The sequence below is a fragment of the Caenorhabditis remanei genome, chromosome V (assembly GCF_010183535.1).
Source record: "Caenorhabditis remanei strain PX506 chromosome V, whole genome shotgun sequence".
NCBI lineage: Eukaryota > Metazoa > Nematoda > Chromadorea > Rhabditida > Rhabditidae > Caenorhabditis > Caenorhabditis remanei.
The window spans coordinates 13,143,713-13,161,748 of record NC_071332.1 but is presented as its reverse complement, the minus strand read 5'-3'; the positions used below and the strand labels follow the sequence as shown (position 1 = coordinate 13,161,748).

Sequence of the window (18,036 nt, the reverse complement as noted above, 5' to 3'; positions counted from 1 at the left end):
TCAGAACATTTCGATAGTTAAAGGACATTATGAAACAAGGTATCTATAAAAAGGCTCTAAAAAAATTTACAATGATATGTTTCACATAAAATGGGATCTAGATTGACAGTGAATCGCAGATTCAAATTCCGATCATTATCGATATAATCCATGGCGTCATTATACTTTTCCTTGTCAAAATATACAAATGAAACAAAGTGAACATTAAGCATTCCCATTTCACCTCATAGAAATACTTAATCAAAGTTCGAAGACCAACAATTACTATTAACGTATGTAGGTTATCTGCAACGCGTAACTTCTCATTTCGTTTCACCTCTAATCTTGATCGAGTTATCATTACTTCTATAATAACCTTATAAATCAAACTAAATCTCGTGATTTATGGTTAATTATTCATATTTTTCTAGTTTTTCACCTGTCTGTTGTTCTGACACAATAAAGGGAGTATGTTATCTATAGACCTCCAATAGGCATACATGTTTATAACTTCTCCTTTTTGAAGATGTTGAATGAGACTTGTATGTTTGTAGAACCGTTTGGATACACTGTTGCTCATTATATATGTACCACTTTATCTGTTCCAATGTATGGATTATCATTCTACATTTTAATTTTCAAAAGTCCATCTCATTTCAATAATTATAGAAACTATTTGATTTCACACATCTTCTCGTGAGTTTCAAAATTCCCTCTGAATTTATTAAACTTTTATTCTTTAGTGGTCTCCTTCTTGAGTTTCATATGGGAACGATCTGGAAGGTTACTGTAGTATTGCCCATTCCCATCATGTGCTCCAATAACTTCATAGCAGAATACGCTCCAATCGTTTTCCAATTTCTACCGATATGTCTGATTTATACGGGAACCTCTATTCTTGCACTCTTTGTATATCGAATGGAGGCAGTCATTGTTCATAGATCAGAGAAATCTAGAATAAGGAAATGTATTGTTTATTTGAAATACTTGTTTATTGTCAGCATTGTCGTCGTCCTGGCTTTCACTGTACTGATTTATCCGGATTTGAAATATCAGAAAGATTACAAACTGAAAATGGAACAGGTGAGACACCAGACCTAACACACTATCAGTTTAACGTACTTCTGACAGAACAAACTTTTTTTGAAACGGACCCATTTTTCAGAGATTCGGAACATTCCAACCGTATATGTGGTGTGACAATTGTTTCTTTTTCAACTTCGATTCCATTCTGTTTCAATGGTTTTTCCGAGTTGCCGCTGTGGCAGTGGTTCTTGGAACAACCTCTGCAACTCTCGCACTATTTCAGACTATAAAATGCATTAATTCCGTGAATATTCAATTATCTGCAAAAACTAAAACAATTCATAGAAATTTTCTAGTCAGTTTGGTGATTGCGGTGAGACAGGAATTACTATAAACGTTTACCAGACATGGATTGATTTTCAGGCAGTTATTCATGGAGCCTGTATACTGATTCCACTTGCTGGTTTTCTATGGGCTATCACATTAGTCATCAGTTTGTCTCGTTAGTTTTCTAGTGGATTTTAAAATATCAGTCAGACTATTTTCAGAGTTTCCATACTTTCCGTACATTCTTGTTTTGATAATACAAGAACATGGTGCTGCTTCTACGATAACCATGTTCATGACAAATAATTTATTACGTAAAACTTTATTGAGAATGTTCTTGATACCTCAACTATCGAGTAGTTCTCAAAGTCAGAATCTGCAAAGTACTACTATGCCTTGAATAAAATTATAATTCAATGTTTTTAAATAAATTTTTTTTGAATGTTTCTTTAACTGTAGCTCACTAAATACAGACTATTGACATTCAACACGTTCAAATTGTGGCTTCATAGTGGTTTAATATAACAAACTCCGTTAAAATTATCGCCTGATTGGTGTTTTTCTCAAATATCTCCAATCGCGTCGGAGTTTATCAGTTGTGATTGAATTGAATTGTGGACAAAAATGAATTCGATCAAATTCGCAAGTAGCCCAAGTCATAAAACTTCGCATTTCAAATCTGACCAATTCCTCGGTCTTTGATGAATGAAAACCTCGTCACCACTGTGTCAGATTCTCATTTTTCACCTGGATTGAATTACTTCTCTAACGTCCACTAAAAATCTGATTTTTCGATTTTTCAGAATTCGACCGATAATATGCTCAACGACACATGTTACTTTGAGGAGCCATTTGATTTTATGATTATCCATTACATTGCTTTATCTCTATCAGCTATTGTATACGGAATTGCATTTTTTGTTCTGATTTTCAAAACACCAAAACACTTTAGTAAATATCGAAACTATTTAGCTGCTCATATTTTTTCGTGAGTGGACATTAAAATTAGTACTTTACAAACTTTTTCTTTTCAGTGGATTCCTTTTAGATTTTGTCATGGGTGTTCTCTGGAAAGTCACTATCGTCCTTCCAGTACCTATTATGTGTTCCAACACATTTGTATCTGAATATGCACCGAATGTATTCCAATTGCTGCCAGCATGTTTTGCATACACTGGAGCTTCTGCCATTTCCTTATTTGTATATCGAATGGAAGCTGTAATTGTTCACAGGTCTGAACAATCTGTGATACGAAAAGTCGTGAAATATGTGAAATATGCATTCTATGTGAACATAGTTATTGTCCTATTACTCACTATTTTGATTTATTCTGACTTGAAAAATCAAAAAGAATACAAAATGAAAATGGAAGTAGTAAGTTTTTTATTAATTGACATTTTTGGATTTCATGAATTTACAGCGTTTCGGAACTTTCAAGCCGTATATGTGGTGTGATAATTGTTTCTTTTGCAACTTTGATTCAAATACATTTCGAATATTTTTCTATGCGGCTGGTTGTGCAGTAGTTCTTGGAGGATTAACTGGTGGAATTGCATTTCATGTCACAGTTAAAGCATTGAAATCTGTCAGTTTGAGATTGACAGCCAAAACAAGAGCCATTCATAGAAACTATCTATTAAGCTTATCACTAGCGGTTAGTTATTGTTGTTAAAATATTGAAATCTAAAATCTCTCTAGGCTGCCGTTCACGTTATCTGTATTTTGGTTCCTCTTCTCGGTTTCTTATCAGCTATAAATGTCTTAATTAGCTTGAGCCGTAAGTGTCTCGCGATGATTTCCTAATTTTTCGAAATTTCAGAATTCAGATATTTCCCATTTATCCTTGCGCTGGTCATCCAAGAACATGGTGCAGCATCTACAGTAATCATGTTTCTAACCAACAACTTATTACGAAACGCTCTGAAAAAAATGTTCTTCTGTGAAGAATTGATTCCAACCGTAGAAAATAGTAATAATAATCGATCAACTTTCGTAACCTGACTTCATTTAGTTTGTGGTCATGGAATTGGGTACACTTCGGTTCTTGAACTTTTCCAGCTTGTAAAAGTTAATCTTGTTTGTGATGTCATAAGCTTTACAATGAGTTTTAGGAGATTACATTTGCCATTTGTTGTTTACTCATGGTTTTTGAGTTTTCTATATTCACCTGCCCGTTATGGTTGCCCCCAATCCGGATAACCATCTTTTCAAAGTTTGAAGCTATTATGCTGAATGAAACTTGTGATTTTGATCAACCTTTCGGTTTTACTGTAATCCACTATATTTGCACAGGTTTATCTATTCCCAGTTATGCACTTGCATTTTATATTCTAATTTTTAAAAGTCCTTCTCATTTCAACAAATATCGAAATTACCTTGTCGCGCACATTCTTTCGTAAGTTTTTCATTATGGAATTAGCAAAAATACTTTTTTTAAACTAGATATTTCAGGGGCCTCCTGCTTGAAATTCATATGGGTGTAATCTGGAAAGTCACTGTTGTTTTGCCCATTCCTATCATGTGCTCAAATAGTTTCACTGCGGAATATGCTCCAATTGTGTTTCAATTCTTACCAGCTTGTCTTGTTTACACTGGAGTTTCTATAGTTCTGCTATTTATCTACCGAATGGAAGCGGTAGCCGTTCATCGTGCAGATATGATTTACTACAGGCGAAAACTTGTTCATGTCTCGAAACGAGTATTTTATTTTATAGTCGTTCTACTTTTAGCTCTTTCAGTTTTGATTTATCCCGATTTAAAGTACCAAAAAGAGTATAAGGAGAAAATGGAAAAGGTGAGAATCAGAAATCGATCAATGAAATTTCGAGGAACAATTTTCAGCGTTTTGGAATATTTAAACCGTACATGTGGTGTGATAACTGTTTTTTCTTTAACTTTGATTCTATCCTGTTCAAGAGTTTTTATGTTACTGGAGCACTAACAGCTACTATCGGGTCATTTTCAGCTGGTCTTGCATTTCATGTGACAGTCAGAACATTAAAGTCTGTGAGGTCTTCACTATCTCCGAAAACAGCAGAAATACAGCAAAATTTTATGATTAGTTTGGTGGTTATGGTAAGATTTGAACTTTCAAAGATTCAGTTTAAATAACAGAAAAAGCTGATCGTAGGCGGCAATTCACGGAATTTGCATCTTGCTTCCATTGCTCGGATTACTTTGGGCAATTTCCATAGTTATTACATTATCACGTGAGTCAATAAACAATATTAACGGTAGATTGTAGTCTAGTGAGTGTTACTGAATCATTTTTCAAACTCTAGAAACTGGATAGATGTTTGGAATTGACTTATTTTCAAAATTAAAACATTTAATTTTGATACTTTCTCTACGTCTAGTTAAGTTTAGTTGTAAGTTCATTTTCAGAACTCCCGTACCTCCCATATCTTCTCGTTTTGATTATTCAAGAACATGGTGCATTATCAACAATCACAATGTTTCTAACAAATGACTTATTACGAAGAACGCTGATCAAAATGTTCTCGAAAAAACCGATGGAGAGTTTGAATCAAAGCGAAAACAACAGGAGTACTATTGCATAACTTTCCCACAATACTTCATTATTTTCATGAAGGTTGATAGTTTTTGAATTAATAAAAAAATACAATGTTTTTGTTCGGTTTAATTCAATTCATTTTGTATTACCAAGAAAAACTAGAACCACTTGATCTTGATCTCGAAGAGTCAAAGTCCACAAACAGACTACAATCAACGAGTTATCCGTAATTGAATAACTCTCTTTTTTAGCAGGTGATAATAAATTTATGTGGAAGTTCAGCCATAAGAAACTAACCGAGAAACAAACTCCTTAATTTTCACTACAATTTCTTAGGTTCACTTGGAGCAATTTCAACAACATCCCAAAAATGTTGAATGAAACATGTAGTTTTGAACAGCCGTCGGCGTTTTCCATAATTCATATTTTATCAAGTTCGATATCATTTCCCATTTATTTTATAGCTTTTTGGATTTTAATATTTAAAAGCCCATCTCATTTCAACAAGTACCGGAACTACCTTGCTGCGCATATTTTCTCGTAAGTTCTGTCTGTTCAGTTGCTGGATCATCTTTTTGATTTCAGTGGTCTCCTTCTCGAACTTCATGTGGGCTCCATCTGGAAGGTGACCGTGGTTCTCCCTATACCTATAATGTGTTCCAATGGCCCTTTCGCTGAATATTCTCCCAATATATTTCAACTACTTCCAATTTTTCTAATTTTCACAGGAGTTTCAGCTCTCTCACTTTTCATATATCGAATGGAAGCTGTGATTGTGCATAGGGCAGAGCCATCTAAAATGAGAAAATCGGTATATTATACTGAATATATTTTCTACGCTACCATACTTTTTATAATTTTGTTCGCTATTTTGATCTACCCGGATTTAAAAAACCAATACGGTTATAAATTGAAAATGGAAGAGGTAGCATTTCAATCAGTGATTTGTTTAACTAAAGTTTTAAGAGATTTGGAAAATTCTCCTCGTATATGTGGTGTGACAATTGTTTCTTTATGAATTTCGAATCCAAAATATTTTGTTTTTTCTATGTATTGTGTGCTGTTGCTACTGTGTTATGCCTCTATTCTGGAATATGCGCTTTGTTTGTAACAATCAAAGTTCTGAATTCTATTAATACACAACTATCGGAACGAACTGCATCTATACATAGAAACGTTCTTCAAAGTTTAGTACTAACCGTATGTTATTTACGATATAAATTCAATTCAGTTGAAATTTCAGGCCGTTGTTCATATAATCTGTATTTTCATCCCTCTTCTCGGCTTTCTTCTGGCCATCTCAATTCTTATTCAATTTTCTCGTGAGTGTCGAAATTCTGGAAATCAATTAGAACAATTAATTAAAAATTTCAGATTTTCCTTATTTTCCGTACATTCTTGTTTTGATAATACAAGAACATGGTGCTGCATCTACCGTAACCATGTTTTTGACAAATAATTTATTACGTAAAACGTTATTGAGAATGTTTTTGATACCTCAACTATCGAGTAGTTCTCAAAGTCTCAATATGTTGAGGAAAACAATGAGGAAAATTCTCCCGATCCAATTCGAAAATAGCACTCATAACACGACGTATAACAGTTATATTATCTAGTATTCACTTCCTTGAATGAAAAATAAAAGAACTTTCTCACATTTTTGTTTATTCTTGGAACTGATATGTTTTCATAAACGAAGTACAAGGAAGACAAGATCAAATTATATAATAAGGAAACAAAAACATCATATTCTGGTTGGTTCCAGTTTTCATGTTTTCCCACAGGCTCATTACTTTTTCTGTTCTGTTTTTTTTTCAATTATGAGAAATAATCAACCAGAAAGAACTAAGACCAGTTTCAAATTTCTGGGCTTTGTTGTAGTAGTTCCATGTTGAGATTTCAGCCAGTCAGTCACCTGGAAATTGGTTTTTTCCGTTGCATACATTTTTCTAGCTACTCCAAGCGAGCTAATTAGACTTCTCTCTTTGAGAACACTCTCAATTTTTAGGGGTATTTCCTACAGAAAGTTGATGTCATCACACGCTCATTCACATGATCATTCGAGTTATGGAATACAGTAAGTTATGCAAAGTATCTATTGTGCTCACTTCAATTTTATTCACAGTGTCACTTCAAACTGAAAATAAATTTTCGTGGTAGTTGGTGTTTTTCAGAACTTTCTCCAATAAGATTCAATGGTTTGAACAAATATTCTCAAAAATTGGAGTCATACTCAATCTGTTTCATCTTATAGTTCTTACTAGAAAATCTATGACGACGTCATCAGTGAACTCCATAATGATCGGAATAGCAATTTGTGATTTTTTGAGTATGGCCAACATAATTCGAGTGGAATTTGAAACTATCGACCCAATGGGAACTGAATGGTAGCAATGTTTTTTTTATTGAGTCGTCCAGATCTAATAACTTCAGTACTCCTCCACCTTCATTATCTCGAGTTAACTTCGACTGGTTCTTGACTTCTATTCACAATGGATTACGCAGATGTTCGTCTTGGCTTGGTGTTCTTATAGCGTTGGTGAGATATTTGGTTATCAAACACGTTCTGAACTATCGGATTGCACAACCTCGATTTGGTTTCATTTTGACATTTATCTCGTTTTTTCTCAGCTGCTTCTTCTCCGTTCTTTTTTATTCCCAATTTCATTTTGATCAAATTTCAACATGGCATCCAAACCCTTCATGCACTGAATATTCTAGTGAGTGGAGTGAACCAGTTTATGGTCAACTCTGCAACAAATTATATGAAATGCAAGAAGGATTGTTTCATAGAATTCAATTGGTTGTCGAAGCTGTAATTGGGAAGGTAAGAAGCAATCTAGAAACAAATGAACCATTCTTGAATTGAAATTCAGCTAATCCCGTGCGTACTTCTTCCCATTCTCACAGGACTTCTTATTTGTAATCTGAAAACGTTCAATAAAAATATTGGAACAGAAGTTTTTGCGGATGTGAGACATATAAGGTTCAACATGATCCATCCACCTTTTTTCAGTTTTTTACTTCTTTCAGAGCTCATCAAAATGAACGTATCACTTCTGTTGTTATTTTTATCGCCATAACATATATTATCACTGAATTACCACTTGGCATCGTATACATTGTCGATGCAATATGGCATAATGATTCGAATCTTCAGTGGATTTTTTTTTTGATTTATGAATAGACACCGATTTAGTAATTTCAGGAGTGGGATAAAAACAGTGGAATTCCTGTGCAACACGATATTCACTGCGAACGCATCTGTTCATTGCCTGATTTGTCTCTCAATGTCTACGGTGTATCGTAAAACAGTCATGGATATTTTGTCCATCTTTCCTTGTCTGAAGCGAAAACAGAAAATAACACCTTCTATTGTTTCGAAAGTAACCAAGTGACTCTTTAATTTGAAATAAATTTTTTAACCATCTTATGCTTTTTCAATTTCAGAAAATGTAACATCAGTTTTGGTTGTTCTAGTTTTTTGATCTTTCGCACGTATACTTGCAAGAAGGACTATCCCCGTATCTTTCTTGAGGAAGTGGAAGAAAACTTGAGTATTGATATCATCAACTCAGACAGAAAAAAGTTCAGTGAACCATGAACGTTTGGTTTTGGTCTTTTATTTTCCCAACTCCATTTCAGTTTTTTTTCATGAAAGTTATGATTTCCATGATTCCTACTTTGTTCAATCATCACGGATTTGTAAATATCGAGGAATTCACTCCACAGATTTTTCAGTAAGCACAAGTTTTCAAAATATTCGCTAATGTTCTTAAAGTTTTCAGACAGGTTGTTTTCTATAGTTTGTGGTATGAATTCATATTTTCAAAAATCGGAGGTGCCTTGAACATTGTTCATGTAATCATTTTGACTAGAAAATCAATGAGAACAAGTTCGATAAATTTGATAATGACAGGAATAGCCATATGTGATCTCGTTTGTATGATGATAATAGTGAGAAACGGTTTCATTGAGATGGATTTGATGGAAGTTTGGTAAGGTTTAAGTTTTGAAACTTTTCCATTTTCTCTTATTTTTGCTCATTCCAACTTATTCCTTTCTTCTCTCAACACTCATCAATTAAAGTTTCAGTACACGTCCCCGCTCATTGTCCGAAATGCGTCTAGACTTGTTTCTTACTTCCGTGCATAATGCGTTCCGTCGATGTTCTGCTTGGCTCGGAATGTTGATGGCTGTTGTCAGATATCTTGTCATTACTGATATCACCAGTAAAAACAACAAATTTTCCAGTCCCAGATACGGGGTGAAAGTTATTTTAACTGCATTTTTTATCAGTTTCTTGTTCACTTTACTCTTCTATCTACACATTGATATTGTTCAAATCGACACGTGGCATACACCACTGGACTGCCAAAAACAGGAAGAGGATGAGAGTTTCCCAATTTACAGTCAACAATTCAATGAATTTTTTGAAAGTAACAACGCTTTTTTGTCAAGATCAAGACTCATATTGGAAGGAATATTTGCAAAGGTATATAATCCTAAACGGCCAGCTCAACATTCCGAAATTCCAGTTGATACCATGCTTCACACTACCAATTCTCACTGGTCTACTTATTCATGGAATGAGAAAATCACTCACAATTTCTTCATCAACTGTTGAAATCTCATTCGCTAATAAAAACGTGAGGAAATCTAGAAAAGACCGAACCACATTTCTTACTATTTTTGTGGCTGCATCCTTTTTCATATCAGAATTTCCGTTGGGAATAGTTGATATGTACAAGGGAATCTGGAGAGGAGATATGAATTATGAGTGAGTTTTTAATAAACTTTGAAGCACATTTATTTTCAATCATTCCAGAACATTTTCTCAGAATGTTGTCCTTCTTTGCGATGCTCTGTTTACTATCAATGCCTCAATACACTGCTTGATATTTTTTGCAATGTCTTATCAGTATCGAAGAACTGTCAAAAATCTAATCAATTGTTTAAATTGTTTCAAGATAAAGGTATTGTTTTTAAGCAGAAATCTCAGAACTTTCAATTTTTTGATTTCAGAAGCAGGCCCGAGTTAATACGATTCTGAGCAGTTTTTGATTATAAACTTGTTGATTTATATGGTTACTTACCTCTCGAATATTTTTTTTAAGATTAGAAAATATCTAGTTAAAAAATAAGCTTGAAGTCAATAGGAAAGAACTTTGAGTATTTGAATAAATAATAAATAAAATCTCTGAAAACTCTGAAAAAACACTATCCTTGACTGAAACATGAGACAAATATATTTCGAGATGTATGATTTTTTTGTTTATGGGGAAGAAATTCGCAAATGCAGACTCAAGCTGAAATCAAATCAACAGATCGCACGAACAAAAACTTCCTGCCTTCGGAATCAAGTTAAAGTTTATTATGTTCCACCTTCCACATCTCTGTCTACTGGGTGATAATAAAAACACGCGAAAAATAATCAGTTTACGTCGTATCACTTGATTATCCCCCATAGGACTCGCTTCAAAAAATGTGTCATTCTATAATATCTGGCCATGTCGGCTGGTGACAGTGGAAGTGCGAACCAAACTTTACAGGAAGTGGCAACTGTAGTGAAGTGAGTTTTCAAATAGTTCATTTTCTTTGATTCAGTTTGATCTTGCTTACTAGTTAAATATCTCGTATCAATGTTCAGTGGCATCGGTTCCTATCTTCATCAGACCAACTTCATCCTCAGTTGTATTTCTCTCGTCATCAATTCATTCCATCTCCTCGTTCTATCTCGGAAATCAATGAAAACCTCATCCACTAATATTATTCTTATTGGTCTATCTATCAGTGACACAATTATCATGCTCACAACATTATACAAACATTATGTCATGGTTGATATGGAAAACTCTGACTGTGTCACTTCGGAGTATCGTATCAAAGTGTACATGGATTTAACCGTTTGGTCTATTTTGGTAGTGTTCAGAAGATGTGGATGTTGGCTTGGTGTGCTTATGGCAACAGTAAGATACTTCGTAGTAAAAAAAATTACTGTCAGCAGGTTGTTATAATTTTTTCTGTTTATTATATGAAATTCATTATTTTAGATATGGTAATTGGTCTGAACCTCGAGTTGGATGGGTTATGGTATTTTCGGTGTTTTGTATCAGTGGATTGCAGACCATTTTATATCAATCTAGATGGATGGTTGTCGAGAATCGAAGTGTGCCGCTACCAATAAAGTTTATTCGTAACTAGGAGACACCACCAAAAGAGATTTTTCAGCTGTGCGGAATATCAGAACATAAACCGTGCTCCACAGTTCTCGACCATGCTCACACCATTCTTCAGTTTTGACAATCAGATTGTGTTGAGAAGCTATGTGATGTTCGATTCGATCGTCACCAAGGTGAGAACGTGTGATTTCTGTTATAAAGTTAATCACCCAGAAAAACTAACTGAAAAAATTAGTGGCAACCTAAAATTGACACAGATGAATCAAAACAATTTTTATAATGATTAGTCGATTGAAATAAGTTGATATGACTCACCACACCTCTCGTCTACTTCCTTGTTCAGCTAGCAAAACCTTTTAAACTTACCAATCAAAATATGACAATTTCAAAGTGTAACTTCGTAGACGATAATTGTCTGGTCATCAAGAAAATGTTTGGAGTAAATCATGGAACATTTTCAAACAATAAGTTAAAATATAAAGTCAAACAACTTCTAGTTTTTCAGTTTATTCCATGCATTGCCTTTCCGGTTCTGACGATATCTCTTTTACGAGTTCTCCGAAAAATGAAGAAATCTGGAGGAAACAGTGGAAGAAAAATCAGTGTTTCAAGTGAAGAGAAAAAGGGATTAACAACGAAACTCATCGTCATTCTGACTATTTCTTTCTTCCTGACAGAAGCGCCACTGGGATTTATTTATCTTGTAAAAGTATTCTTCGATAGAAATGACCCTATTCTGTAAGTACTCGTACGAAATTTTTCAGCCAATTATGAATTTTGTTCAGCTTACTCTCCACGGACTTCGTCGTTTATTTCTCAATGCTCGTCACCATCAACTCGATTCTTCATCCAAGTTTTTGTGTGATGATGTCCAGCCAGTACAGGGATTCCATTCGGAAGATGCTTGGAGTGAAAAGAAATCCGAAGATGTCGTCGGCGAGAAACAAGACAAGCGTTATTTCAGTGCAAGGGATTCAAATGACCTAATTGATACTCTTTATCTGAATGAATATTGTAATTTTTTCGACTTAACAGTTGAGTATACCAGACAGAACGCAGTACATATCGAGTTCTCATGTTGTTATTCATGTCTGATGGATCTTCAAACCATCAATTTGTAAAATTACTGAAGAATAATCATACCTCAAATTAAAAAGGTGTTACGCAGTGAAAAGTGATGCGTGAAAAACCAAAACAAGATAATTGAGAATAGAGGGCGTCCCGTCTAGCTCGCTATTGACTATTACTTTCTCTGAATCTTTTTTTAAAATTAAAATTTATTCTGCGGGTTTGGAACAATGTCGCTGGTCACAGACGGCGACACACTGGAAGACGTGCAGGATGTATTAACGTGAGTTTGAAAAAAACATTTAACGTTAAAAACCTAAACATTTATGATTCTCCCTCAGAAGCTCAAGTATTTCTAAAATATCAGCGAGGTATACTTTTGTCAAAAACTAACATCATTTCACATGTACTCGCCCCTCTCTCTCTCTCTCGCTGTTTAAAAAATCAAAATTTATTTCTTCGGTTCACAAAATGCATTTTTAATAAGATTTTTTTAGAATCCTCGAATCGTACACTTTTCTAGTCAACACATGTCTCACATTTATCTCTATTTTCATCAACTCGTTCCATCTCATAATCATCACTCGGAAATCCATGCGAACTTCTTCAATCAATATTCTCATGATTGGAATTGCAGTCTGTGATCTTTTTACCATGTTCACTACAGTTTACAAATATTTTAACCTTGTGGACAGAGAGAATCCGGAGTGGTAAGAATATAACAGATTATATTACATATTTTGATCTGGTTCTTCTTTAAGTATCACCGGAGACTCATTGATGAAAGTGTACATGGACGTCACATCTTGGTCTTCTCAATATCATTTCAGACGATGCAGTTGTTGGTTAGGTATCTTGATGGCGAGTGTGAGATATATCATTATGAGAAAAATGTCTAACGTTAGGTGAGCATTTGTGAATTCATATCAGGAGATCAACTAATTTACACAATCTTTTGATCAATTATTATTTACAGACATACCAAAATAGGAGAGCCAAAGATGGGTTTTATTTTAGCTGCTATTGTGTTTTTTGCCAGCGGATTACTCACTGTAACGTGGCAGTTTGAGTGCAAAGTGATTGAAAATCGCAACTTTTCATTGCCTGTGAAGTGAGTGAACAGACATGATTTTAACTAAATAAACACTCTCAGTTGTGCGGAGCATCAAGACATCGATAGTCATCCAAAGTTTTCAATTATCTTAAGACCCCTTTCCAATATTGCAGCAGTGTTAATAACCAGAATTTATTTCATTTTGGATGCTACAATTTCTAATGTGAGTGTTTTCATTCTAGCAGCAAGTTTATATCACTTCGTATTAGTACTATAACTTGTTTCAGTTTATTCCATGTCTCGCCTTCCCTACTCTGACAGTTCTCCTCCTCCGACAAATCCACAAAATAAATGAAAGAAGATCAGAAATGCGAAGAACCAGTGTGACAGAAGAGAATGAAGAGAAGCACGGTCTAACCACCAAAGTTATCATTTTTATAACTATATCGTTCTTTATTGCTGAAGCTCCGCTTGGAGCAATCGCAACTCTCAAAACTTTCATTGAACGGAGCAATCCCTTATTGTGAGTTAACCACTTCAACATTTTGATTTTGAACTAGTTTTCAGTCGTCTGCTCACCGAATTCGTTGTTTATTTCACTACATTAGTAACCATCAACTCACTTCTTCATCCAATTTTTTGCATTGTGATGTCCAGTCAGTATCGAGAAACAATCAAATCATTGTTGAGAATCAAAAAGAAGACTAGTGTAATGTCAGCTCAGAAAAAAGTTAGTTTTGGATCAACTCAAGTGATTCACATGACATAAATCAAAACCCGTTTCTAAACTTTAAGTTTTTCATTTTAATAAAATCACCGTTTGGGAGTGGCTGACAGTGATTTTTTTTTCATAAATTTTCTCTCTGATCCCTTAACTATTCCTCTATTTGACAAAAATATCAGCCACAACAACAAAACTCGTGTTCTGTTACAAACAGAATTATACGGAACTTGATTATCAATATCTGACTAACACTTCCCTTGAGAATTGTTCTGTCATTCTTAGTGAGCAATGGATTCCGGATTCGACGGCTTCCAAAAGGTTTTAAAGTGAGTGCTGATGGATTACAACCAAAAAAGTAATCTAAAGTTTTCAGCAATATTGCTCATTATCTTCACCGAGCAAACTTCACTTTCAGCTTTGTCTCGGTTTTTATCAACATTTTTCACTTTATAATTCTCACTCGAAAATCTATGAGAACTTCTTCAACGAATGTTGTGATGATCGGAATTGCAATCAGTGATAGTTGCACTATGCTCACTACGATCTACAAACACTATCAACTGGTTGATGTGGAGAATCCAGAATGGTAGTAGCTCAACTACTCAGTGTTTTTTAACTTCTTCAGTTTTCAGTGTGACCTCTGCCTATAAATACAAAATCTATATGGATCTAGTTGCGTGGTCATTTCAAGATCATTTCCGAAGATGCAGCTCATGGATGGGAGTACTCATGGCAACCGTGCGGCTAGTTATAATGAAAAAAATGACTGATAACAAGTATGTCTGAAATTATTTACTTGAATTCAAAATATTAACATCAGATATCGAAACTGGTCTAAACCCCCCATTGGGTACTGTCTTATGTTTCTAGTTTTTTGCACCAGTGCGATTCTTTCTTCATTTTATTTGTCTAGAAACTTGATAGTCGAGAACAGAACCTTCTCATTGCCAATAAAGTGAGTTCATCTCAATTACTTTTTTATTCTTTAAGTTTTTGAGCTTTTCAGTTGCGCCGAGTACCAAGATGTCACCAGTCGGCCTCCATATTCTGTGATGTTGACTCCATTATTTTCATTTAATGACATGATCGTTTTGAGAGTGTATGTTATGTTCGATGCTATTGTGACAAAGGTAATCTGACTTGGTTTAGCAATTTCGTTCTCAAAATATCAAAGTTCAGTTCATTCCATGTATTTCATTCCCAATTCTCACTGTTTTTCTTCTTCGTCAATTACGGAAATTTCATAATCTTGGACCGTCGAATGGAAGAAAACAAAGTGTAGCAAATGAGGAAAGAAATGAGCTGACAACAAAACTGATCGTATTCATGACAATTGCATTTTTCATCGCTGAAGCTCCGTTGGGTATGATCTATATGGTGAAGGTGTTTTTCAATAGAAGCGATCAAATTTTGTAAGATCCTTTTAGTACATGAAGTAGAACCAAACGTGTTATTTTCAGCCTCTTCTCCATCGACATTGTGATCTACTTTACTTTTCTTCTAACACTCAACTCAATTTCCCATTCAATATTTTGTGTTTTCATGTCCAGCCAGTACAGGGATACAATCAGAAAAATGATAGGAATCCGTGGACGCACAAAATTGTCTTCAGCCAGGAACAAGACTAGTGTGGCTTCAGTGAATGGAATCAGAATAAATTGAATGAATTATTCGACAATGAGCATTATTGTTTTTGTTACGGGGGAAGTGAAAACCACGGAGACGCACTTTTTCAGCTACTCAGTAATGGCGTTTTAATGACAAGATTATCTGTCTGACTTTTTTATTTTCCAGATAAATCAGCATTTTTGTAAAGCAATTTCAAACTGAAATTTTAGTAATTGAGTCAGAAAAACGAAAAAAAAAACACGTGAGAAGCAAGAAAACAAAATGACGAAAGAAATCACTTTATACGAATAAAATACGTGAGTAAGTAACAAATACCAAACTGAAACAGGTGGAAACTTTCAAAAACTTGGTTACGGTGTTTTGACATTACATAGAATTTTTTTTTTCAAAATTAAAATTTATTTTCAGCTGGTTACGTTTAAAACCAGAAACACTATTTACCACATTATTTTAATACTTTCGAAATGAATAACACAAACGAGTATTCTACTCTGGTGGAACTTCCAAGACTATACTTGGAAAAACTAATTTTGACTGTTTATGTGATGGTGTCAACGTTTCTGTTTCTCTTCCGGTTGTCAGAGAAAAAGGTCATTGCATCTGGAACTTTAAAACTTACTGAAGTATTTCTTTTTTCAGAACTTGATTTGGAAAATCTTTCCTCAGTTTTGTCTCCTTATGACTTTTGTACCGGTAACTCATTTCTCGGTGCTCATCGTGATCACATTTCAAAACTTTTTATTTTCAAGTACTATGTCACCAAATGAAGTTATCCACCGATTGGTCCCAGTACTCATAAGTTGTTACCCCGTTTTGTATATACCACCAATTCCATTTTCTATAACAATGGTATATTCTATATATTTAAATATCAACACCGGTAAAAGTCATGTATTCGGGTTAAAAATTACAAAGTTAGTTTATAAAATCGGGAAAGCCTCACATTTAAAAAACTCAGGAACAAAGTGATACTTGCCGTTCTGGCAATTTTTTCATCTGTTTATTTTTTGAGAAACAAAAGAAAAGGTGAGGGAATAGAGTTGGCAACTGGGAAATATTATGCTGTGTTACAGAAAAATGCTTCGTCATCGCTTTGCATCTGAATGAAAATCATAATATAGTAAGATCAACAGAAAAAGAAACAACGGCAAATACTTTTTTGCAGGAATTCGATATGCTTAAGTACATTCCAGTATTTATAATTACCGTATTCTTTTTAAGACGGTTATATTATTTCAAAGAATCAAAGAAACTATTAAGCGTCAACCATGTGGAATATATTGGCATGGTTCATATTGCACTATTTCTATCAGTTTATTGGGTGAGCCAACATTGGTTTCATTCTATGACAACTAAATTGTTCAGTTCTTAACGATTCCACAAATCTTGCTATCAATTCTAACTTCTCACTTGAATGCCTATCCATACTCGACTCGACTTCTAGGATTCCAAGAATCGTGTGTATTACATTATCTTTTTGTCTATGCTATACCATTAGCGGAATCAAAATCAGTTGTTAGATGGTTCAACAATGTTAATATTTACCCGAACAGATTCTAGAATTTTTTATATAAAAAAATCAAAAACTCAAATAAGTACAAAATAAATAATGGATTTTATTCTTATTGAATTAAAAAAACCTTTATGTTTTGTTACATTAGATCTTTTCTATTTTTGGATAAGGTCTCACGAGTTTTTTGGAAACATCAAACGGCATTGGCATTCCAGTGGTACTACCAGCTGATTTTTTTCCAACCCAGCCGGATGTATTTCAGTGTCACAAGTTCTAATGCAAGAAGAAACGGAAAGGTTTTTGGAAAATCCTCAAGTTAACTTTTCCTTTCGCGTCCAAAGTGATGTATTCTTGCCACAAGAAACTCTCAGATTTTTGTTCATTTATGTTTTGATCACGGCGGGTTTGTTTCTGAATTTGATATTTAAAAAACGAAAATGGATATCACAATATTTCTCACACTTGTATTACTTCACTCTGGCTTCACTACCGATTGATATCCTTTTTCACATTTCAACACAACACCCATGGATACTGCATTGGATCAGTTTTAATGGGAAGTACGCTTATTTTTTTGTGTTTTCTCTCATGTACATATTTATATTGTTCTATACTGTTTCTTCAACTATCCCTCATTCTGTTCCAATGTGTTATTCTGTATTAATCAACTGTAGAATAACAGCAGAATCCCGGTTATGCGGATTCCAAATTACAAAGTGCGGTTTTCAAGTCACAACTTGTTTTGTCATCAAATGATGCGATTTTAGGTCCAGAATTACAACGTTTTTGATTACTTTTATATGCTTTATGAATTTGATGCGAAATCTCTCTGATGCTCTCAAACATCCGCGAATTCACTTGTCCAATCTACCGTATCAAGACAAATGTCTCTATCTTCATTATCACCTTCAAAATAGTAGAACAATACATTTCGATCTTTTGAGATTTATACCGGCTACTATAACCATCCTGGGATTGTTTAAGAAAACGCATTATTTGAAAACGAAATGTAATATTCTG

General features: G+C 34.3%; 6 protein-coding genes across 6 annotated transcripts; all 6 read left to right on the top strand.

Annotated features, from left to right (window-relative positions):
- Nucleotides 1-789: 789 nt before the first annotated feature.
- On the top strand, nucleotides 790-3,333 carry GCK72_019560 (uncharacterized protein; the record flags this gene model as incomplete). Its single annotated transcript, XM_003115739.2, has 7 exons — nucleotides 790-1,062; nucleotides 1,145-1,378; nucleotides 2,136-2,320; nucleotides 2,367-2,706; nucleotides 2,753-2,986; nucleotides 3,031-3,109; nucleotides 3,152-3,333. 7 exons carry the CDS (start codon nucleotides 790-792, stop codon nucleotides 3,331-3,333), a joined length of 1,527 nt encoding a protein of 508 aa, XP_003115787.2.
- A 3,784-nt stretch (nucleotides 3,334-7,117) lies between these two features.
- On the top strand, nucleotides 7,118-8,033 carry GCK72_019559 (uncharacterized protein; the record flags this gene model as incomplete). The annotated part of the gene is made up of 4 exons (XM_053733090.1): nucleotides 7,118-7,233; nucleotides 7,280-7,673; nucleotides 7,723-7,832; nucleotides 7,880-8,033. 4 exons carry the CDS (start codon nucleotides 7,118-7,120, stop codon nucleotides 8,031-8,033), a joined length of 774 nt encoding a protein of 257 aa, XP_053582003.1.
- Nucleotides 8,034-8,966: 933 nt separating this feature from the next.
- GCK72_019558 (uncharacterized protein) lies at nucleotides 8,967-9,910 on the top strand (the record flags this gene model as incomplete). Its single annotated transcript, XM_003115841.2, has 4 exons — nucleotides 8,967-9,341; nucleotides 9,385-9,626; nucleotides 9,675-9,822; nucleotides 9,872-9,910. The coding sequence occupies 4 exons, from the start codon at nucleotides 8,967-8,969 to the stop codon at nucleotides 9,908-9,910; spliced, it is 804 nt and encodes a 267-aa protein (XP_003115889.2).
- Nucleotides 9,911-10,356: 446 nt separating this feature from the next.
- On the top strand, nucleotides 10,357-12,015 carry GCK72_019557 (uncharacterized protein; the record flags this gene model as incomplete). The annotated part of the gene is made up of 6 exons (XM_003115616.2): nucleotides 10,357-10,418; nucleotides 10,497-10,853; nucleotides 10,900-11,034; nucleotides 11,078-11,201; nucleotides 11,534-11,766; nucleotides 11,814-12,015. 6 exons carry the CDS (start codon nucleotides 10,357-10,359, stop codon nucleotides 12,013-12,015), a joined length of 1,113 nt encoding a protein of 370 aa, XP_003115664.2.
- Nucleotides 12,016-12,326: 311 nt separating this feature from the next.
- On the top strand, nucleotides 12,327-13,919 carry GCK72_019556 (uncharacterized protein; the record flags this gene model as incomplete). Its single annotated transcript, XM_003115807.2, has 7 exons — nucleotides 12,327-12,379; nucleotides 12,594-12,806; nucleotides 12,858-13,001; nucleotides 13,073-13,207; nucleotides 13,250-13,373; nucleotides 13,438-13,673; nucleotides 13,718-13,919. The coding sequence occupies 7 exons, from the start codon at nucleotides 12,327-12,329 to the stop codon at nucleotides 13,917-13,919; spliced, it is 1,107 nt and encodes a 368-aa protein (XP_003115855.2).
- Nucleotides 13,920-14,162: 243 nt separating this feature from the next.
- GCK72_019555 (uncharacterized protein) lies at nucleotides 14,163-15,290 on the top strand (the record flags this gene model as incomplete). Its single annotated transcript, XM_053733089.1, has 6 exons — nucleotides 14,163-14,200; nucleotides 14,248-14,460; nucleotides 14,507-14,650; nucleotides 14,788-14,829; nucleotides 14,881-15,004; nucleotides 15,054-15,290. 6 exons carry the CDS (start codon nucleotides 14,163-14,165, stop codon nucleotides 15,288-15,290), a joined length of 798 nt encoding a protein of 265 aa, XP_053582002.1.
- Nucleotides 15,291-18,036: the final 2,746 nt, after the last annotated feature.